Consider the following 23,190-nt stretch of genomic DNA (forward strand, 5'->3'; position numbering starts at 1 on the left):
TTACCATTTCCTCCTCCATTTATTAGGAGTATGAATTTGAATAAGTCACTTAACCTCTAAAAAAAAAAGTAAAATAGTGGGAGACCTTGGTTTACTCCTTTCAGATCTACACAGATCTAATAAATAATAACAAAAGACCTGACTAGAATTTTAGAAGCATTAGATATGATAAATATCTGGAAAATATTCAATGGAAATAGAAAGATTTTCTCAACTGTGCATGGGCATCTTCACAAAAATTATCCTTAGAGTTCATTAAGGCATTAAAAATCTCACAAAGAAATGCCTCAAAGTAGAAATATTAAATGCATTGTTTACTGACCATAATGCAATAAAATTCCATTCATGACTTTTGAAACAAAAGATCAAAAATTTATCCAAAGTTAGATAATTAAATAAATTGTTCTTAGTGAGTCCAAGAACAAATCATAGAAATGATAATTTTGTTAACTGTAATGAGACAGCATTCCCAAATTTTGGAGATTCAGCTGAAGGACTACTTAGATATTTATATGTCCATATACTTGTATCAATAAAAGAAAGAGCAGATTAATTGAGTATACTACCAAAATAAAAAAACAAATATAAGAAGCCTCAGTTAAATACCAAAATAGAAACTTTATCAAAAGAGAGATAAACAAAACTGAAAAAAACTAGGAGCTTAAAAATCCTGCAGTGAAATTGATGAAGCATTAGGTAATTTGATGGGAAAGAAAGAAACTCAAATTATCAGAAATGAAAAGGTTATTTTCACAACCTATAAAGAAGAAATCAAAGACATTATTGGGTATTTCATTCAACCATATGCTAATAAACTCATAACTGAAATGAAATCAATTAATATAACATATAAAAATATAAAATTTTCCAGATTAACAGAAAAGGAAAAAATTTTTAAATCCTTACTTTCTGTCTTGGAGTCAATACTGTGTATTGGCTCCAAGGCAGAAGAGTGGTAGGGGCTAGGCAATAGGGGTTGAGTGACTTGCCCAGGGTCACAGAGCTAGGAAGTGTCTGAGGTCAAGGAAATTTAAAAAAAAAAAACCCTGCCTTAGATAAAAAATGAACAAGCTTTAGCTGAACTCCAAAAAGGAAAAATCTCAGGACCAAAAACCTAATTCTACCAAATAAAGAATAATTTCTATATTATATAATCTTAGGAAAAATAAGAAAAGAAGGCATCCTACTAATTCATTCTGTGACATAAAGAATGTCTTGACTGCCTGTGGAGAGACAAGTCAGAGGGGGGTAGAGGAAACCACAGACAAAGATCCCTAATATAAAATATTGATGTACAGAATTCAAAATATTAGCAAGTGTGCTATAGCAATGTGTCAAAAAGATTATACATTCTGACCACATTTGGATTTATAACAGGAATGCATGAGTAGCTTAGTATTAGGAAAAATATAGACATAATTGATCATAATAACAAAACCAATAAAATAATATCATTTCAATAGATGAAAAAAAACCTTTTGAATATACAATATCTATTCTTGTTACAAACACTAGAAAACATAATAAAAGGAGCTTTCCTTAATACAAATAGTATCTATTTAAAACAGAGTCAGCATTATTTGTAATGATCCTTTCCAGTCACATCAGGGATGCCACCATTACAGTTATATATAGGGCTAGAAATGCTAATGTGAGAAATAAGACAAGAGAAATAAATTAAAGGAATAATAAGCAAAGAAGAAATAAAAATATAATTTTTATAGATCTGTTTTAAGTCTGTAGAATCAATTAAATGCATTAAATAACTAATAATGGCAAGATTGCCAAGTATAATATAAACCCACACAAATTATCCATAGGTCTCATTTCCAAGATAAATAGGGAACTGATTTGAATTTGTAAGAATAAGAACCATTCTCAGTTAACAAATAGTAATGAACAAATAGATTTCAAAGAGGATCCAGTGTATCAATAGCTCTATGAAAAAACGTTCCATAATCACTAATAATGAGAGAAATGTAAGTTGAGTTTCCACCTCAAATTCATTACATTGATAAAGTTGACAAAATGGAAAATTGTAAATATTGTTGCAGGGTCAATGTGAAAACAGGCATACTGTAGATGGGCTATGAATTGGTTCAGCCATTCTGGCAAGAGAATTGGAACTTTGCCAAAAAAGTCACTAAACTGCCTAATGATACCTCTACTAGACCTAGGCTCCAAAGAAATCAAAGAGGGAAAGCCCTTATGTACTGTTAGATTAAAATGAATAACTGCAGGTTCTTATTTTCCATAAGTTTATTAATAAACACTTGAAATAGAAAAAGCAAACATGTAGAGATTTAAGTCTGATCCCACCACATTTTGACCACATGGTTCTCCATATGGCTGGCTGACTCAGCCATCATGCTCCACTGCCGCCTCCAAGGGAATAGAGACCCCAAACATGTCTCACCCCACACCTTTATCCTTTCTCTTGAACCTGGACCCATAACCTTTAGTTTTGGGTCATGTTCCTAGGGCTCTTCAGTTGTGACCTGTTTGGAGCATTCACATGACATCCAGCCACACTGTGAGGTTGGGATGAGCTGGGGGGATGAGCGGATTCTATCTACACAATCCCCCTGTGATTCTATTGAGAGATGAGCATGTTGAAATCTCTTAGATTTACATGTCTAGTCTCCCCAGTGAATCATTTCACATAACCAGCTTATACCTCTAAAGATCCTTCTGACTAAAGGTGCATAACATATTGCACTTTACAATGGGGAAATTACAACCATGTGGGGATAAGAGGGAAAGAAAAGAGAAAGAAAACAAACAAAAAGATTGAAAGACGCCTTGACAAAATACCAATTAGGGAGCCTTCCCCTTTGGCATAAGAGTTTACATTCAGAATAAGTATGTTCAACTTCCTTTAGTTCAGTTAATTATATCCTAAAGTTCATTCTGGATCTTTTGTTGCAGTATGTGGTTTCTGCAGGCATCCTTATGGGCACCTTCTCCAAAAAGATCCACTTTCTTGATTTGGGGTGTTGACAAGTTTCTTTTCCTGAAATTTTTCCAAAGGATTTTAAACCTTGGATTTTAGGATAATTATACAATCCCCCCCTAAGGAGGGTGTTGACCACACCAGAATCACCCTGGGATACATGGCTGAGTTATGTGGTATATGAATCAATTGTCAAAAGAAAACCAAAACCCAAAAAATATCCCAAATAAAAGAGCAAAAATTTAATTCTGGATAAAAAATAAAATATCGAAATCCTCTCTATATAGAATTATGAGTAAAAATGAATAAACCTGTAACAGGTCCTTGAATCACCAGCAAGGCCCAATTAAAGTGATTTATGTTCCAGAACATATTGCAGCAATTTTGCACTTTACCCAACAGCAACCAGGACTACAGAAAAGTGCCAAACTTTAAAGAGCCAAGGGACAAGATTCTGAGGTAAAAGGGAACTATGATTCCCTGGTCTGATTTTACCTTCAATCTCAGGGATAGTGGAGCCAAAATGAAAGCCAAACTAAGGAACTTGTCAGAAATCTGGCATGAGGGAATCCTGCATCTGAAGTGGTCAAATAGCCACTTCCTCAAACCTCAAAACAAGTCCTCTTCTTGGTGCAGATTCTCATCAATCCCACAGGTATTGTTGGTCTCCTTGATCTAGTGCTTCTTGGCACTGTACAGTGGCTCTTTTGTGATCCCTTCTGAAATCAGACACAATTATTAGTAAAGGTCCCCATAATTAACAATCAATGGCAGTTTTCCAGAGTCTAAGGCTTTTGGTTATACATTGATATTAGAGCTAATAGATACTGTAAACTTATCCTTCAAAAAAAACCCCATTAATATGGATTCCATTTACTTCAAGTACAAAGAAAAAGAAAAAAGGGGGAAAAAAATCAAATATCCTATTATAAATATAGAGAAAAAACAATAATCTTAAATTCATAGTTCATATTCTTTTTTTTCCATTTAATTTTCTTTTTTAGAAGTTAACATAGTTACATGATTCATGCTCCTACTTTCCCTTTCACTTCCCCGACTCCCCCCCCCATAGCTGATGCACATTTCCACTGTTTTTAACATGTATCATTGATCAAGACCTATTTCCAAATTGTTGATAGTTGCATTGGAGTGTTAGTTTCGAGTCTACATCCCCAATCATGTCCGCCTCAACCCATGTGTTCAAGCAGTTGCTTTTCTTCTGTGTTTCTACTCCTGCAGTTCTTCCTCTGAATGTGGGTAGCATTCTTTACCATAAATCCCTCAGAACTGTCCTGTGTCATTGCATTGCTGCTAGTACAGAAATCCATTACATTCGATTTTACCACAGTGTATTGGTCTCTGTGTACAATGTTCTTCTGGCTCTGCTCCTTTTGCTCTGCATCAATTCCTGGAGGTCTTTCCAGTTCACATGGAATTCCTCCAGCTTATTATTCCTTTGAACACAATAGTATTCCATCACCAGCATATACCACAATTTGTTAAGCCATTCCCCAATTGAAGGGCATACCCTCATTTTCCAATTTTTTGCCACCACAAAAAAGCGTGGCTATAAATATTTTTGTACAAGTCTGTTTATCTATGATCTCTTTGGGGTACAAACCCAACAATGGTATGGCTGGATCAAAGGGCAGGCATTCTTTGTATATTTGAGTAATTAAACCCCTGTCAGAGAGTTTTTTGTTATAAAGATTTTTTCCCAATTTGTTTTTTCCCTTCTGATTTTGGCTACATTGTTTTTCTTTGTACAAAAGCTTTTTAGTTTGATGTAATCAAAATCATTTATTTTACATTTTGTAATTTTCTCTTACTCTTGCTTGGTTTTAAAATCTTTCCTTTCCCAGAGATCTTACAAGTAAACTATTCTATGTTCACTTAACTTATTTATAGTTTCCCTCTTTATATTCAAGTGATTCACCCATTCTGAATTTATCTTGCTGTAGGGTGTGAGATGTTGATCTAATCCTAATCTCTCCCATATTGTTTTCCAAATTTCCCAGCAGTTTTTGTCAAATAGTGGATTTTTGTCCCAGAAGTTGGGCTCTTTGTGTTTATCATACACTGTCTTGCTGATGTCATTTACCCCAAGTCTATTCCACTGATCCTCCCTTCTGTCTCTTAGCCAGTACCATATTGTTTTGATGACTGCTGCTTTATAGTATAGTTTAATATCTGGTACTGCTAGGCCCCCTTCCTTCACATTTTTTTTCATTATTTCCCTTGATATTCTTGATCTTTTGTTATTCCAAATGAACTTTGTTATAGTTTTTTCTAATTCAGTGAAAAAGTTTTTTTGGTAGTTTGATAGGTATTATATTTGATAGGTTTGATAGGCACTAAATAGGTAAATTAATTTGGGTAGAATGGTCATTTTTATTATGTTAGCTCATCCCACCCACATAGTTCACATTCTATGTGGCAATGGGTTAGCCAAGTAGAGGCAAAATACAAAGTTTTCTCACTGAAAAATGAGATCTATTTCCCTTTTAACTTGGCCATGATCCACAGTGTGAATGTACATGATTTTTTCACCAGGTAATAGCTTTTAAAAACATCAGTACAACAACTAATGCAGATTCTAAGAAGTACCAAAATCATAAGAGCCTATTTGATGACAATCGCAAAGAACTAGTTCCCTTCAGCCATGAGAGGTTCCTCTAGCTGTCATTAGGATTCACATGAGTCTCTATAGCCACTTTCTGTGTTTCATTAAAAAACCTTTGAAGCTCATAGATATTTGTCACAAATTCTCTAGATCTAGCCATTCTACCAACCTCAACTGAGATATTTCTAAAAGAGTATTACTGCTATCATTCCAAAATTTGGCAGGAGAGTCCAGAAAACAAAAACAAAAACAAAAACAAAAACAAAAAAACCAAAACCTCTCTACTGCTGATGAAGACCTTTTGGGTCTAAAATGTACTATCCTGGTGGAAAGGTAAAGTAAGCTGAAGAGTTATAGATATGAAATCGTCCAGGGGTCACACTAAGCCCCATGGGAAATCCTCCCTCCTCCCTGATGAGACTGTAACAGCCGTAAAAGCATGTATTTATATGTCCAATCCATTGCAATGTGGAGGTGAGGAATACAATAGTGAAAAATCACTTCTGATGTCTTATCCATTACAATTTTATAAATGTGGATCTGGGGAATACAACAGTGCTATTGTACTTCACTGTCACCCATGTGACTTATTTCACACAAGTCAAAGGTAGTCAGATGATCAGTCAGTGGTAGTGGTGCTCCTAAATACCTGAAAATCACTTCTGAAGACTCATAAAATCAATTGAGATTTTTTAGTCAAAGGTTGCTGATACAGGTTGTAACCATTTTGATAAGAGTCCACTTAAAAAGGCAAAAAAAGCAAAAGGCTGTTTAGGCAACATGTTACTTCCTTTGTGAAAAGGGATTCAATGAGGTTAGATTGTTGAATGTAAACATGGTGTGATGATACTGGTAACTCCTAGGAACTTTATCATTATTAGAACAGTTAGAAGGAGTATACACAAGCAGAGGGCTTGGGGTGTGAGTTGACTATGGTGAGATTATTAAAAAAAAAAGTAATAAGACAAAGGGATAAGAAAAGGATACACTAGAGAAGAGGGAAGTGATAGTTAGAATGGATTAAACTTTCTTACATAGAAAAAGCATGAAAGGAAGAGATTTTACAGTGGAGGATGGGGGTGGTAAATTATTCTCCTCAGAATTGACTTAAAATGGAAATAACATAGACATTGGGTATAGACATCTATCTTGCCTTACAGAGGATTAAGAGGGAAGGGGATAAAAGAATTGAGGATAGTGACTAAATGGGAGGATAGTGATCAGAAGCAAAACTATCTTGAGTTGGGATAGGGTGAAAGGAGAGAGAGGGGGGGAAAATAGAGAGAAAATCAGATATAATCATAACTGAATTTGAATGGAATGAACTTACTCATAAAATAGGAGTAAATTATAAGGTGGATTAAAAACAAGAATCCAGCAATATGTTGTTTATAAGAAACATTTTTGAAGCAGAGCGACACACATAGAGTAAAGGTAAAGGCGGCAAAACAGAATCTATTATGCTTCACCAGAATAAAAAAAAGCAATGGTAGAAATCATGATCTTAGACAAAGCAAAAGCAAATATAAATCTAAATAAAAGAAATAAGCAGGGAAACTATGTTTGCTAAAATGTACCAGAGACATATAGAGACACATCTACCAAATGATATGGCATACAAATTAATTGAGTTAATTGAGTTACAGGAAGAAATAGAAAGTAAAACAATACCAGTAGAAGACCTCAACTTTTCTATCAGAACTAGGAAAATCTTACCAAAAAAAATTAGAAAGAAAGAAATTACTTAAGAAGATGATTAGAAATTTAGAAAAGTTAGACATGATAGACCTCTCAAGAAAATTTAATGGGAATAGAAAGAAATATAACTTTTTCTCAGCTGTATTTATCTCCTACACAAAAATTGATCTCATATATTAGGATATAAAAACTTCACAGTCAAATACAGAAAAGTAGAAATATTAAATGCATCCCTTTCAGATCATAATACAATAAAAATTATACTCAATGCAGGGCTATGAAAAGATAGATCAAAAATTAATTGAAAGTAAACCAATCTAATCCTGAAGAATGAATGGGTCAAAGAACAAATAATAGAAATAATCATTTCATTAAAGAAAATGACCACTATAGGAAAACCTACCAGAATTTCTGGGATGCAGACAAAACAGTACTTAGGGGGAAATGTATGTGTCTAAGCGCTTACATCAATAAAAAAAGAAAGAGCTCAACAATGTCTTTAGCATACAACTAAAAAAAGATAGAAAAAGATCAAATTAAAATTCTGTAAGAAAACCTTTGAACTAATAAATAAAACTAGGAGCTAGATTTTTATGGGGAACCCTCCCCCCCATAAAACAGGTAAGCCATTGGTTAATTTGGCTTTTAAAAAGAAAGGAAAATCCAATGAAGAGGAAATCAAAACAATTGTTAGAAGCTATTTTGTCCAATTATATGCCAATAAATATGACAGTCTAAATACTATGAATGAATACTTACAAACAGATAAACTACCCAGATTAACAGAAGGAATAGAATACTTAAATAATCCTGGCTTAGAAAATGAAATTGAACAAGTCATTAATGAACTCCTTAGGAAAAATTCTCCAGGACCAGATGGATTCACAAGTGAATTCTATCAAATATGCAAAGAACAGTTAATCACTACAATATATTAACTTCTTGGAAAAATAGGCAAAGATTGAATCCTACCAAATTCATTTTACAACACAAATATAGTGCTGATATCTAAATCAAGAAAAAGCAAAAATAAAACTATGGACCAATTTCTCTAATGAATATTGATACAAAAATTTTAAGCAAAATACGAGCAAGGAAGTTACAACAAAGAATATAAATAGACAAGATTTATATCTGGAATGTGGGGCCTGTCCAATATTAGCAAAGCTATCAGCAAAATTGACATCAGTAACAAAAACAACAAAAATCATATGATTATTCCAAAAGATGCAGAAAAAGTTTTTTTATAAAATACAATACCCCTTCCTATTAAAAACACTGGATAGCATAGAAATAAATAGAACTTTCCTTAAAATAAGTGGTTAACTCAAAATTGAAAAAAGCAGATGTTAAAAATTTTTACATGTGATTAGAAAAAATAAAAATTTTAAAATAAAAAAATTTAAAGGAAAAAAGATATTATTGAGGATGTACCTATAGAATTGTATCACTGGAAATTGATGAAATTATAAGTCATTCAAATTAATAAGCATTTCATAAGTGCTTTCTCTATTAGGCACTGAGGATACAAATGCAAAAATGGGATAATCTGCCCTTAGATAGCTTTCATTTTACCCCGATCAGTGTATAAGCATATTTGCACATTTGTAAATATAAGTTATATACAAAATAATTCCAAATCATTGTCAAGAAGAAACTGTTTAAAAAAGGTGATACTAAATTAACAACTATATTAATGCAGGAAATAACTATTCAGCTGAATTTTGAAGGAAGATAGGGTTACTGAGGAGAGCAAAGTACACATTCGGTGTTATTTCTCATGTAGCCCCAAATGGGAGATGGAATGTCATATATAGAGGAACAGTAGTAAGTCTAGTTTCACTAGGATATAGATGACATGGAGGAGAGTAATATGTAAGCATCTTGAGAACATTAATTGAAGACAGATTGTGAAATACTTTAAGTGCTAAATATGAGAATTTATACTTTATTTTAGTAGCAATAAAGAATTATTGAAGTTTTGTGAGCAGAGGAGTGACTTAGCCTAGAGTCAGGAGGAGTGGGTTCAAATCTGTCCTCAGACACTTCCTAGCTCTATGATCCTGGGCAAGTCACTTAACCTTAATTGCCTGGATCTTGCTATTTTTGTCTTAGAATTGATATTAAGACAGAAGGTAAGGGTTTTTAAAAGCAAGAAAAGAAAATATGTGAAGAGAATGAAAAAAGCCAAGTATGAAACTTTAGGATATAGTCAGTAAAAGTAGGTGTAATGTGGCAGAAGGGACAGCTGGACTGGTAGGAGGAAAATCAAAAGAAAGAGTTTCCTGAAAATCAAGGGATGAGGGAATATTGAGGAGGAGAAAAGATGCTTAACAAAATGTTGCAGAGAGGTCAAAAAAAGGATGGGGACCAAGAAAAAGATTTAACACTTTTAGATTATTGATGACCTGGGGGAAAAGTCACAGTTAAATGATGGAATCAGAACCCATAGTACAAAGTTTTGAGAAGTGAGTGGGATGGAAGGAAAGAAGTCAGGAAGTGTAGACAGCTTTTTCTAAAAGGTTGATAATGAAATGGAAAAGCAATAATTACAGATTAAGGAAATGATGATTAAACAAAGGTTTAATTAAAATTAGGGAAAAACTATATGTACTTTTAGGCAGTGAGAAAGGAACCAAAAGCTTAGAAAGTGAGAGTGGTTGATGAAAGCAGGGGATGGTCCTAGCTGAGTTGGGAAAAGATGGCTTGTAGGCAGAGTAAGAGTTGTCCTCAAACGGGATGATCTTTTCTCTGAGACTGAGCTGAGGAGATATTGGAAACTAATTTTGAGGGGATTTAAGATATAGAATTTGAAAAGGAAAAACTCATGAATTATGTTGGGCAGTTCTTCTTTTTGGCTAAGGATTGTGAAGGGATTAAGCAGCTATGGTTTTTATCAGAAAGTCCTCACCCTCTCTCTGCTCCTTCTCTCCACTCTGGCTTTTCTTGTTGTTCCTATCTTAAGTGTTAATGTAAGTAATTATCACTTGCACATGCTTAACATCCATTGTTTTTTCCTCTACTTTGAGATTACCTTTGAGTATCTAAAGATGCAAAGAATCTCATTTGGGCTCAGGTGAGGAAAAACTTTCTAGCAATTAGAATTCTCTCAAAGTCAAATTGTCTGCCTTGGGGAGTAGGAGGTTCCCCTTCATTGGAAATCTTCGGGCTAAGGCTGGCTGATCACCTCTTAGATAGGTTGTAAAGTGGGTTTTTGTTCAAATACAAATTGGATTAGGTGGTGTCTGTTGTCTCCTTCTACTCTGAGATTCCTTGATTCCATTTCTGTACTCTCCTCTTTTCTATTTTGCTAGTCTATGATCATCACTACTATGAAGAACTCAAGATTCACTTCTTAGAAACCCTTCTCTACACCAATCATTCCTGAGTTCCACAGCAGCACTGCTTGCTAGCTTATATGTACTAAAGTCTTTATAAACCAACTGTGTCCTATTTGTATGTTTGTTTAAACTGTCCAAATTGATTGAAAACTATTTGAAGACAGGAGCAGCAATCATTTTTTGTGACTCCATTTTATAATTATTGAATTAATTGGTGCTTGTTGGACAAATGGAAAACTTCTAAACAATTAGAACTGACCAAAAGTGGAATGGGCCACCCTAAGAAGTAAATTCCTGGAAGACCACTTATTTGGAGTGTGGTAGTTCTTATTCAATCATTTTTCATTCATGTGTGACTCTCTGTGACCCCATTTGGGGTTTCTTGGCAAAGATACTTGGTTTGCCATTTTCTTCTCCAACTCATTTTACAGATGAGGAAAATAAGGCAAACTAAGGCAACAGGTTGAAGTGATTTGCCCAGGGTCACTCAGCTAGTCCTAAGTAGTCTTAAGGCCAAATTAGAACTCAGGAAGATGACTTTTCCAGTCTTTGCCACTTAGGTGCCTGTGTGGTAGTAAGGATTCCTTTTGATTTTTATTTGGACTAGATAGCTGCTGAGGTGCCCTCTAAAATTCTGTTATTCTCTAAATGAATGAAGCTTCAGGTGACTCTTAATGCAGTAAGTCAAAAGGACTAGTTTCAGGCAAAACTAACCTTTCCCCCCAAACCTTAGAAGTTTCTATCAGTTTTCATCTTACACAGACAGACCTTACTTGTTATGATGAAAATTGTCATGTGTTTTCAGGTGATATTTGATGGTGAAGAAGCAGTAGATGCTGGTGGAGTTACAAAGGAATTCTTTCTTTTGCTATTGAAGGAACTTTTAAATCCTATCTATGGGATGTTTACCTATTATCAAGATTCAAACCTCTTATGGTTTTCTGACACGGTAAGTCAGCAGTGGCATGATGAAACAAATAATAAATTCAACCAAAATAAGACACAGTGCCATGGTTTGGTTTTCCTTTATTCAGACTTGTTTGTTACCCTTGATCTGTTTACTTTGCCTGTGAAAAGAATGATAAAGATACAAGCTCTAATATTCTTTTATTTAGTATTTCTATACTTTAGAGCTCAGAGTAATCTTATGTCAATCATTATGTTAATATCTTTGCATTCTAATGGAACTGGTAGGAGTTGGGCCTCAACTAATGGGGAAACTGAGTCAGAGCCACGAAGAGACTTAATTTAGTAGATAGCGTTAAAAATATGCCTCTTGACTAGTCAAATGTAATGGCTTTCCTATCATAGTGCTCTCCCTTTCTTGGTTATACAAACTGATTTCTTAACTTGCACCACATAACATTATATGGAAGATATTTTAACTCTTGAGTTGTTACTTTAGGCAATAATTAAATAGAAATGAGGACTATTTTTTAAAATGATTTTGCAACAGATGATGTGAATTTGAGAGCTTCATACATTGCTTTTTTTTTAAAAAAAAAAGTATTAACCTTTCTTTTTAAAAGTGTTTTGTAGAGCACAACTGGTTTCACCTGATTGGTATAATCTGTGGACTAGCTATCTACAACTTCACTGTGGTAGATCTTCACTTCCCCCTGGCTCTCTACAAAAAATTACTGAATGTAAAGCCTGGCTTGGAAGATTTAAAGGAGTTGTCACCTACTGAAGGAAGGTATAAAATAAAAGTAGGCAGGGTATGGGGGCCAGGCTTCTTGCTTTTGAATTCTAGATCATATGCGGAAAATGCCACAGGCAATGATGAAGTCAATTGGTTGAGTCAAACTTTTTGAACTGTTTTCCCCTTCCCCACATCTGGGCTCTGTTATGTGTGCTTTGTACATGTTATACTGCACAAGGATAACCAGCTATCTAACTATTGTAGAGAAAGACAGAACAAAAGGGTTATCCAGAAATTGAGAATAGACTGTAACGGATCTTAAAGGGCTTATAATAGGCAGAAATTTATATGTGCTTTTGGCTTTGCCTACAATATATAGAATAAGGGACAAAACTGTTTTGAATGCTTTTACCTTTTCAGCCCCCCACCCCCCCAGTCTTCTTCTGCTTGAATCATCTTGATTAGAGATTTCCTGTGTCCAAATATTGTTTTTTTAAAAATAGCAGGGCCGTAGTCTGGATGAATTATCACCTTAATGCCTTCTGAAATTGGAGTTAATAGTTCCAAACCCTACCAACAAGAACTTATTTTCAGAAAGGTGCTGAAAAGAAATTTCCTGCCATCCATGATATGTGTCTGTTATCTCACTGCTGAGAACATTGAGGCTAGTCGATCACTTGAGCTCAGGAGTTTTGAGGTGCAATCCCTAAAAGGTCAGCACTAGTGTGGTAAGCCTTTGGGATTATGTGCTCCCAGGCTGCTTAAGAAATGCTGAACTGGTCCAGGTCAGGAATGGAGTAGGTCAAAGCTGCAATGCTGCTCAGTCAGGCTTGTGAGTGGCCACTGCTTTTCCAACCTGAGAAAAATGTGAAAATCCGCTCTTCAAAAAAGGAAGGAGGGAAGGAGAGAGAGAAGAGAAAAAGAAAGGAGAAGGGTGGGAAGGAGGAAGTAGAAAGTAAAAGAAAGGAAGGAAGGAGAAAGGAAAAGGAAGAAAGAATCTAAGGGAAAAGGTCAAAAGAGGCACCAGGAATAAGAAAGAAAAGAAAATATCTCACCAAGTGGAAGGTGCCTTGTCTGTTCTTAGTACTCTTCTCTAGAGGATCATGATTAGATCTGTGACATATATCTTAGAAAGTTACTTAAAGTGAGTGGTGGAGTAACTTGTACCAGGTACACAGCCAATCTGAATCAGTTCTTGGTCCCTTATAACCATGCCATAGTTTAAGCTGCAGAAATTGAAAAGACACTGAAGAATGAAGCATGAGGACATTGATAAAAGAGAGAAGTAGAAGAGTTATAATAACAAAGGATGTTGATGCAAAGCAGATGTTAGAGATAACAAACTATTTGTGACTCAGAGCCTTATTTAGAAATAGCAATATTGTGGGTCCTATTTCCCTTATATTTATCTGCCTATGGATGTGGATTTGGTAACCTCACTTGTAGGATACTGAAATAAGCTCCAAATAAGCTCCTGGCTAACAACTGACAAACTCCAATGGTCAGAGGCTAAAGAAATATAAGCATGTGAATGAAGTGGAATAACCTGTACTCTCTGAGTTATCTATCATAAGAGTTAGCCCCATATACTCTTTAAGAGTATATTTTTCAGGAGCAGCTACATAGCTCAGTGAATTGAGAGCCAGGTCTAGAGATGGGAGCTCCTGGGTTCAAATGTGACCTCAGACACTTCCTGTCTATGTGACCCTATTGCCTAGTGCAGTGATGGGCAAACTTCTTTTTAAAGGAGGGGCCAAAGGAAAGGAAATGCTCATCTGTCAGTCTATTTCTAAGGCAACTCTTTCGAAGTTTCATTGTATTGTAACCTACTCATTGTATTTGTCAGATTAGGAATAATGTCACACAGCCAGATAGAACATTTCAGGGGGCTGCATCTGGCTTGCGGGCCATAGTTTGCCCATCACTGGCCTAGTCCATACCACTCTTCTGTTTTGGAACCAGTAGCCAGTATTGATTCTAAGATGGAAGGAAGGTAAGGGTTTAAACAAAAGGGAAAAAAAGAGTATCTTTTTCCAGACTTTTGTTGTAGCCACCCATGCTGTGCCATACTGAATTAACTGTATGAAAAAACAAAGTTATTTAAATACAGATGCATAGAATGTCATTTTTTATGTATCTGTATCTCACATATGCATGTGAAGGATTCCTTCACTCTTTTATGGAGAGAAACTAAGTGAGTCTGTGGTGGGGTTTATGAACATTTCTATCAGCCAATATACATTTTTACTCAACATTACTCTTTGCATACCATTTGAACTCTCTCCTGGTATCCTTCTTTATTTCTGGTGACCCTAGGGACAAGATAACCAAGGCTGGTGTGTGTGTGAGATAAAGCCATAAAAAATTTTCTCTTTAACCTAAATTACCAAAGAACTGATAAGAAAAAGGCAGAGATAATTGTATTTCCTTTAGGTCTTCAGCTTTATTTCCTTTTAAGCCATGGGTTAGTTTGCATGTCAGGATTTATCTGCATTTTAGAATCTTTTTCAATCATAAATATAACAGAAATATAATTGTGACAGGAATACCATTGGAGTTCCTGACCATTCTTCTCTGCTTTGTGTCTTTCATTGTCAGGAGTCTCCAGCAGCTTCTTGATTACCCAGGGGAAGATGTAGAAGAAGTTTTCTGCCTCAACTTCACAGTAAGGAGCACCAAACATATGTAGCTACCAAATTGTGTGCCTAACTCTGTGTATACCACATAGTGCCTACTTGTTATTTACTCTAAAAGCAGTCATAAACATTTTCAGGTGAAGCCAGGCTTCAAAACCAAAAAAAGACTCAAGGACTCCACTGAATGAAAATAAATGCCATTTACATAGTATGCCTCCCTCAACACCCATCCCTTCCCATATATTCCCATTTTTTAAGCCACACACATGAACTTATGTATCTGTGTATGTGACTTATCCTACTAAATTATAAGCTCTGGGAAGGCAGGGATTGGTTTATCTCAACTTTTATATCTCTCGGCCTCTAATATAATGCTCTGTGTAGAGTAAGTGCTTAATAATTGCCTGTTGATTGAATAAATAATTGTTAAATGGATAAATCATAGATGTCCTTATGTCAGCTCAGGAAAACAACTTAATCTGCTTCTGAAATGTTGTAGGAAGTACCACGATGGTGCTTACTGGGCCCGTGATATTTTTGTATCTAATCATTAGTCATGACAGCAAAACAGTGCTTTTTCTCTTTCTCACATTTTCCACACCTTTTCCTTTTTAATTTTTAAAAATAATTTAAAATTTATTTATTTGGTCTTTTTGTTGCATTAAAATCCCCAGGTAACTCCTTCTCTCCCCTCCCCTCTCCACATTAGGGAAGGCATCATTTGGAAAAAAGATATTCATTTAAATATAATACTATGTATATACCTCTTCCATACCCTTTCTATGTGGCACACTTGGTGGAGTGTTGGACCTGGAGACAGGAAGTCCTGAGTTCAATCCAGCCTCAAATACTAACTGAGGGATCCTGGGAAAGTTACTTAATTTCTTTATCTAGAAAATGGGGATAATGATAGCACTGACCTCTCAGGGTTGTTGGAAGGATTACATGGGATTATCTTGAAGCACAATACCTGGCACACAGTGGTACTACATAAATATTAGTTATCATTAAGCTATCATCCTCCTCCTCAAACCTCCCATGCCATGCTCCCTTTCATCAGAGGACCTTGACCAGTAGTACTTCAGAATCATAGATCTGGACCTAGAAGGGACATTGGAGGCCATCTAGTCCAGTTTTCTCAATTTTTGAATTAGAAAATTAAAACCTAGAAAGATTAAATGACTTGCCCATAGTCACACATGGAACAGATAGCAAGACTTGGATTTCAAACCAAAGTTTTCCGGCCCCAAATTCTGTACTCCTGATTGAGGAAATTGCATTTATTCTCAGAGAGATTCTTCTACTTCCCAATTCTTTATTTCAGAACTCTTTAACATTATTCTTCATCCTCTCTTCCTTCACTCCAGCCTTGGGTTTAGACCTTTCTCATCAAGGTCAGCCTTCCTACTTCTGTCCTTGATCCTGCCTCAGGATAAGCACCAAATCTACCCATAGGTAACCAGGAAGCCATATCAGTATGGCTAGTGGCTGTCAGAAAGCTACCTCTAGGGATGTATAGCTTGAGCCTGGGTTGCCTGGGTTTCCTGGGCCAGTCAAGTCCCAGGGAAGCTTTATTGCCTTTGGGGGGGGGGGGAGCCCAACCTATGTTGCATGGAGAGAAATTCAACTTGGTAAGTATCGATCCTGTCACATCTCTCTACTTACTGGCTCCTTCCTTGCAACATTCCTCAGTCTCCTTATCCTTTCAGAACCTTCACCTGACGACATTCTTCCCCTCAAGTTTTCATCAGGTATCTGATGCCTCTCTTGCCTTTCAGAGACAAATTTGTAAGAGGGAAAAGGCCTATGTTAGTTGCCTCCACTTTCTATCTAAACAAGAAGAGAATGCATTTCTCAATCCTTTTCACTCTGACTTTTGACTTCGTCACTACTGTCCAAGATTATCATTGATTTCTTAATGATCAGATTTGATGATCTCTTATTTTTCATCCTTCTTGACAATGGGTGACATTTAACAATATTTACAGCCTCCTCTTCTTGGATATTTTCTGCATCCTGGGTTTTTGTTCTACTTTTTTCTCCCTCCTTCCAGCATACCTTCATGTGTGACCCTTTAATTCTTCTGGGTCTTAACTATTCCTCTATCTCTTTTGCTAGATTATCATCCATGTTCCACCCTATGTGTGGGTATATATCAGGTCTTTGTTCTGGATCCTCTTCTTTCTCTATACTCTTAGTAGGAAGTTCATCAACTGCCATAGGTTCTCCTGTCTGGCATCTTCCATGCAAATGACTCCCAGATCTAGGTAGAGAGATGGATCTTATAGATATTGATATGGCTTCTAACCCAGGTACCAACTTGATCTTTCTCAAATGCCAGTTTGAACATGTCACTCTCTCAGTTAAGACACTTTCTGTGACTTACACTTGGATTCAGGATGAAAAACAAACTCCTCTATTGCTAAAATCCTCTATAGTCTGGTGACGTTATGTACCTACTCCTTGATTGTGGCCAAATTTATTTTCTGTTTCTCTCTACATATTTTTATTTACTTATCTGTGTTTGTGCCATTCCCCTCTGTTTTGTCTCCCACTCCCAACAGAATGTTATAGAGATTCTTTCATTTTTTTCAGTTTGTATTGATGCTGCTTAACATAGTGTTTAGAACATTGGTAGAACCTAAAAACCACCACCAACAGTAATAGCTAACATTTATATAGTTCCCTAAGGTTTGTAAAGTGCTTTATGGGATGAATGAATAGAACAACAATTTTCTAAACCTCCAAGTCTACATGTTAAGTATTGCTTTTGTCCAGTTAATATTTCCCATTTTCTAAATCTCTTCTATTCATCTTAAAAGACAGTTCAGCAAGGAACAAGGGGAAATCACCTGAAACAAATGTCCTTGTTTGCCAATACAGGTTCTCTTTTCTTTTTCCATTTTCCTCTTTTGTTTCCCTCAGTATTGTTCTGGAAATGGATATGGAATAAAAGAATAATTTTTTTGTTTTGTTTTTAAATCAAGATATGCAGAGAAAGTTATGGAGTAGTTGAAGAAAAGAAGCTAATACCTGGAGGAGATAAGATGACTGTACAGAAAGACAACAGGTTAGTATTTTAATTGGCCTTTTGTATGTCCATGGCAAAAATTTTTTTTTATGTATTTCATTGCTTAGAAGCCAGGTTGATGACCTTTTAAAAATAAGATTGAAGCTGCGTTCTAAGCTCTTTTACACAAACTATGTTATATTAGAGTCAGGGAATGAAGGAGGGAGGTACATGTCATAAAGCAGTCATGAATGTTCTTTTCAGTTGATTAAGAGAATGTGATATTGGTTTCAGATTTGGTCATTCATTCTAGTTTCTCATTTTTGATATTCATTCTGTTGAAAATTGACATGTATTTTCATATATAGCTGATGTCTGTCCTTAAGGATCAGCAGGATCCTTAAAGGATCTGTGTTTGTCTTTGTAAAAAAAGTTCCCTATTTTAAAAAATCATTTGTGGAGGAGAGCTTTAAAAAACTAAACAGTTTAAGTGAGAACAATTAAAATTACTTATTGACCTACAAAACCATGTGAAAACATGACATTTTCAGTGTGTTACTATCATCGTATTCTCATTTAGCCTTCCATATCACCTATGTTTTTGTTTTTTAATATTAAATTGGAGGTCAAACAAATTTATAAGTGGAAAAAATGATACTTTAGTGGCAGCATGGTTTAGTAGATAGAGCCTTGGACTTGGTGTCAGTAATTATAATGTTGATAATAATAATAATAGCTAACATTTATGTAACATATGTTCCAGGCGGTATTATGAGTGCTTTACAATTATCATCTCAATGTTTATTAACCCCATTTTATAGATGAGTAAACTGAAGCAAACAGACTCAGAGTCACATAGCTAGTGAGTGTCTGAGGCCAGATTTGACCTCAGGTCTTCCTGACTCCAGACCTTGCACTCTATCTACTGTACCATCTAATTGCTTCTAAAAAGCCCCAAGGAAGACTTGGGTTAAAAATCTCACTTCAGATTGTTATGATTAAAAATGATGAGGGCCGAGATCAAAAGGAAGAATAGCATTTTAATAAAAGCCATGCTGATAGAGATAAACTGACCACACGCCTGTAAGAAACCTATTCTAACCTCACCTCAGCCATTTCCCTTCCTCTCTCCTCGAGCTCAGGTAACTAAAGAGGAAGTTCCAAGTCACTCCCCCTACTTAAAATAGTCCCTCACCTTTAATATGTCATCCAAAACAGGAAACCCATGAAACCCGTTGGAGCACGGGAAATGTAGTTTTAAGGACCCCCACAGGTCCACAGAAGTTTGTCAAACACTATATTGAGGTTCAATCCTTCCAAATAGAACCCCAGGTGATTGTAACTAACACAAGATATTTAATTTCCCTGTTCCCTCATTTCCTCATCTATACAGTGAGATGTTTGGACTTAGCCTCCAGACCGAATTCTGACTTTGGATGGATGCATGAACCTGTTCTCTTCTGAGTTCTGTATTGCACTAAACTCTAATGTCACATGAGACACCAGTGATAGAGCTATTACCTTCAATGCTAGAGTCAACTGAAACTAACTTCACCAGCCCAATAACCAACATAAATAGCTTTTAGTGATGAGAATATTTTTTAATATGAAAACGAAAGGCTAATCTTATTACAAATAAGTGTGTAATTACTACCTGGTTTTATTTTTTTTTTTAACCTTTATCTTCTGTCATTGATTCAATACCATGTATTGGTTCTATGGCAGAAGAGCAGTAAGGGCTAGGCAATGGAGGTTAAGTGACTTGCCCAGGGCTATCTAGCTAGGAAGTTTCGTAGGTCAGATTTGAACCCAGGACCTCCCATCTCTGGATCTGGCTCTCCATCCAATTTGCTTCCCTTTAATAATGGCTGATTAGTCAGTAGATTTGATTATCTTTTAGAAAAGCCATTTACTCAAATGGCATAGTAAGACCAGTAATTATAAAGAATTTCTTCTGGAATTTTAGGATGTACTTTCCCAAAGGAAAGGTCCACATGTAGGAAACACACATGCAAAGATAACTTTCAACTCCAGAAGAGCAGCGCCTTAATGGCCTTTCTTTCTCTGAAAAGGTCACTGTTAGATAATGGTGTTGGTATCAGAAATGAACTACTCATCCTATTGCTAAGATAGAGCTCTTCATAGAGCTGTGTATTTTCTGAACAACATTGGGTTGCACCTCATGGTTAAAGAACCAAACCCATTGTCAGAAAAACCTAAGTTTTAAGTACCATATTTGACACACATGGATTGTGTGAATCAAGGAAAGTAATTTGATCTTTCAGTTCCTTAGGCAACTCTTTACAATGACAAATTGCAGAATACTTGCTGATCCATATTGATCAAGGGACTTTTTTTTTTCCTGAGAATTCCCTATATTGATGAAATCACAGGTTAATTCTAAAATATATTCTCCATTTATCTCTTTATATTTTAATTGTTTACTTTGATAATTTTATTTTTAATTTGCTTCTATACATTTGGAAAATACCACAGTGGAATGTGAAATGATTTTGTTGACCCATCCCTTATTATCTTGGATGGCTGATATTCAAGGAAATGTTTTTCTTTCTTTTTTTTTTTTCTGCTGAATTTTTCTATTGAATTTCCTGATTTTTATTTGAATTCTTTATTGACTGTTGTTCAGTTATTTTAGTTGTGTCTGACTCTTCATGACTTCATTTGGGGTTTTCTTGGCCAAGGATATTGGAGTGGTTTGCCATTGCCTTCTCCATTTCATTATTCCGGTGAGGAAGCTGATGCAAATGGGATTAAGTGACGTGCTCAGAATCACACAGCTAATGTGGGTGACTTGTCTGAGGCCACATTTGGACTTGGGTCTTCCTGACTCCAAACCCTCTACATTACAGTCAGTATGTCTGGAATTGTAATGAACTGAAGACATTTATAGATCATTTAAGAGTTTGCAAAAGATGTTTTTAGCCATAGCATAGGAAAGATACTCGATGAGGACATAGCATTTAGCTTGGGTAGAAGCGTATAGAAAAGCATGCAGTAAGCAGGTCAGAGCGAGGTTACTTCTAATTCCAAGAAACTTTTAGGAAAGCTCAAGGACCTCAGGCTCAGAGTTTACAGGGTCTGTTTTATGCTTTTAGATGAACCAAAAGCCCAAGCCTTAGCTCCCTTTGTCAACCACATCTCAAGGGCAGTTTCTATATTTTTTAAGAAAAACAAATCTAAACTGTAAAAACTAGCCCAGACCCTTTATGCGAAGGGATTTCACTGGGCATATCCTCATCTCACACACTCTAAACTACAACATCCCACTCTTAAATTACTTTTGTATTTTATATATATATATATATATGTATGTATATATATATATATATGATACTATATATACTATTTGCTATTTAATTATATACAAATGTTTAATAGATGTTTGTTGATTGATTAGGAAGAATGACAATTATGTGGAGAATATTCTGCCTTTAAATTGGGGGACATAAGTTGCAGGATAGTGCCTTTTTAAAAAAATTCTTATTTTCCATCTTAGAATCAATACTATTTTTTAGTTTCCATGTGGAAGAGTAGTAAGGGCTAGGCAATAGAGGTTAAGTGACTTGCCCAGGGTCACCCAGCTAGGAAGTGTCTGAGACCAGATTTGAACCCACGACCTCTCGTCTCTAGGCTTGGTTCTCAATTCACTTAGCTGTCCCCTAGATCAGTGATGGACAAACTACAGCCTGTGGGCCAGATGGGGCCCCTTGAAATGTTCTATCCCACCTCGACATTATTCCTAATCTGATGAATACAATGAGTAGGATACAATACAATGAAACTTCAATGAAACTTCGAAAGAGTTGCCTTAGAAGCAGACTGACAGTTGAGCATTTCCTTTCCTTTGGCCCCCTCTTTAAAAAGTTTGCCCATCAATGCTCTAGATTGTGTCTTAAACATCTCCACTATATACATATTTATCTTACAGTTTCTTCCTATTCCAGGGAAATTTGGGGGTTAAATCAGTTATATGATGCCTTATTCTCCCACCATCTGCTGCTTTCTCTCCTACCCACATGCTACTGAACAAAAATGGAAAAAATTGCAAAACTGTGCTGACTTGGTTCATTACAAATTTATGTTACATAATCTCAACTGGACCCTAATTGCAGACAAGGCAGTCTTTTTACACCTTTGTAATTTATTTAATATCCCACTCAGCTTTTAATACCTCTTCTAATCTCCCATAGGTCCCCATACCCTACTGTCTTAGCTAAGACTTTACCTCATATTTCACTGAAAAAATTGAGGTAATTTACCAAGAGGCTCCCTCTTCTCTCTTTCACTCAAATCACTCAGTTTCCTTCTGTCACTGTCTCCTCCTTCATCTTTATTTCACATAAAGAGGTGGCTTTTTCCTTGTTTTCACAAATCCCTTTATGTTTTGCCCAAGCAATCCCATTCCATCCTGTTCTCTCTAATAGATTGCCCTGCCCCTTGTGTGTCCACTTTCTCTTCAGTCTCTCCTAGTCTTTTAGTGCTTCCAGAACATGCCCATTTCTCCTTCTTTCTCACCCTACGCCTTGACCCTGCTAGCTACTCCTTTCTTTTCTTTTTTGTGTGCTTCCTTTAAGGCAGCATATACTCTTCAGGATATCTTCTTCTTTATAGAGATGTTTTATTCCTCATTCAGATAGTACAAAGCATTTTATTGGATCATACTATTCAAGAGTGTAAGGCATGTACTACATGTTTAGAGGCAGACTATAAAAAGTCAACACATGTAGATTTATGCCTTTTCTTCCCCTTTAAATTTGTGTACTTATAGGTAAATCCATCTAATCAAGATTTATCAAATGTCTTAAATCTAATGTCTAGCTAGGGTTTTAAAATAACAAAAATTTGTCTGTAAAGCAGGTAAGTTGTTTTGCTATTCACCCCTGTCCTCATTGTAGCTTGCTAGTCTGTGTTCTGATTGGGGATTGAGAACATTTGATAATATGTACCGTAAAAGGGTTACTGTATACAGTGCAATCACTTTGCATCAGTTCGTGTAAGTCCAAATTTTTCTAAAATTCTGCGCGTCATTTTTTATGGCACAATAGTATTGCGTCACAGTCATATACTACAATTTGTTTGGCCATTTCCTTATTGATGGACATCCCCATACTTTCCAATTCTTTGCCACTACAAAAGAGCTGCTATAAATATTTTTTCTACAAATAGGCCATTTTCCTTCTTTTATTTTTTTAAATCTCTTTGGGATATAGACCTAGTAGTGGTATTGTGTGATTAAAGATTTTGCCCAGTTTTAAAGCTCTTTGGG

The 23,190-nt window shown here is 35.7% G+C and overlaps 1 protein-coding gene across 1 annotated transcript in view; it reads left to right on the forward strand.

Annotated features, from left to right (window-relative positions):
* Positions 1 to 23,190, forward strand: part of HERC3 (HECT and RLD domain containing E3 ubiquitin protein ligase 3) — a 124,589-nt gene that overhangs the window by 82,940 nt on the left and 18,459 nt on the right. Inside the window, exons 19-22 of the mRNA XM_044681187.1 lie at positions 11,421 to 11,564; positions 12,145 to 12,311; positions 14,856 to 14,922; positions 17,881 to 17,963. Of these exons, the coding sequence (XP_044537122.1) occupies positions 11,421 to 11,564; positions 12,145 to 12,311; positions 14,856 to 14,922; positions 17,881 to 17,963 (461 nt within the window). The remainder of the gene's footprint in view (positions 1 to 11,420; positions 11,565 to 12,144; positions 12,312 to 14,855; positions 14,923 to 17,880; positions 17,964 to 23,190) is intronic.

Source organism: Gracilinanus agilis, chromosome 6, assembly GCF_016433145.1.
Source record: "Gracilinanus agilis isolate LMUSP501 chromosome 6, AgileGrace, whole genome shotgun sequence".
In the NCBI taxonomy this organism is placed as follows: Eukaryota; Metazoa; Chordata; class Mammalia; order Didelphimorphia; family Didelphidae; genus Gracilinanus; species Gracilinanus agilis.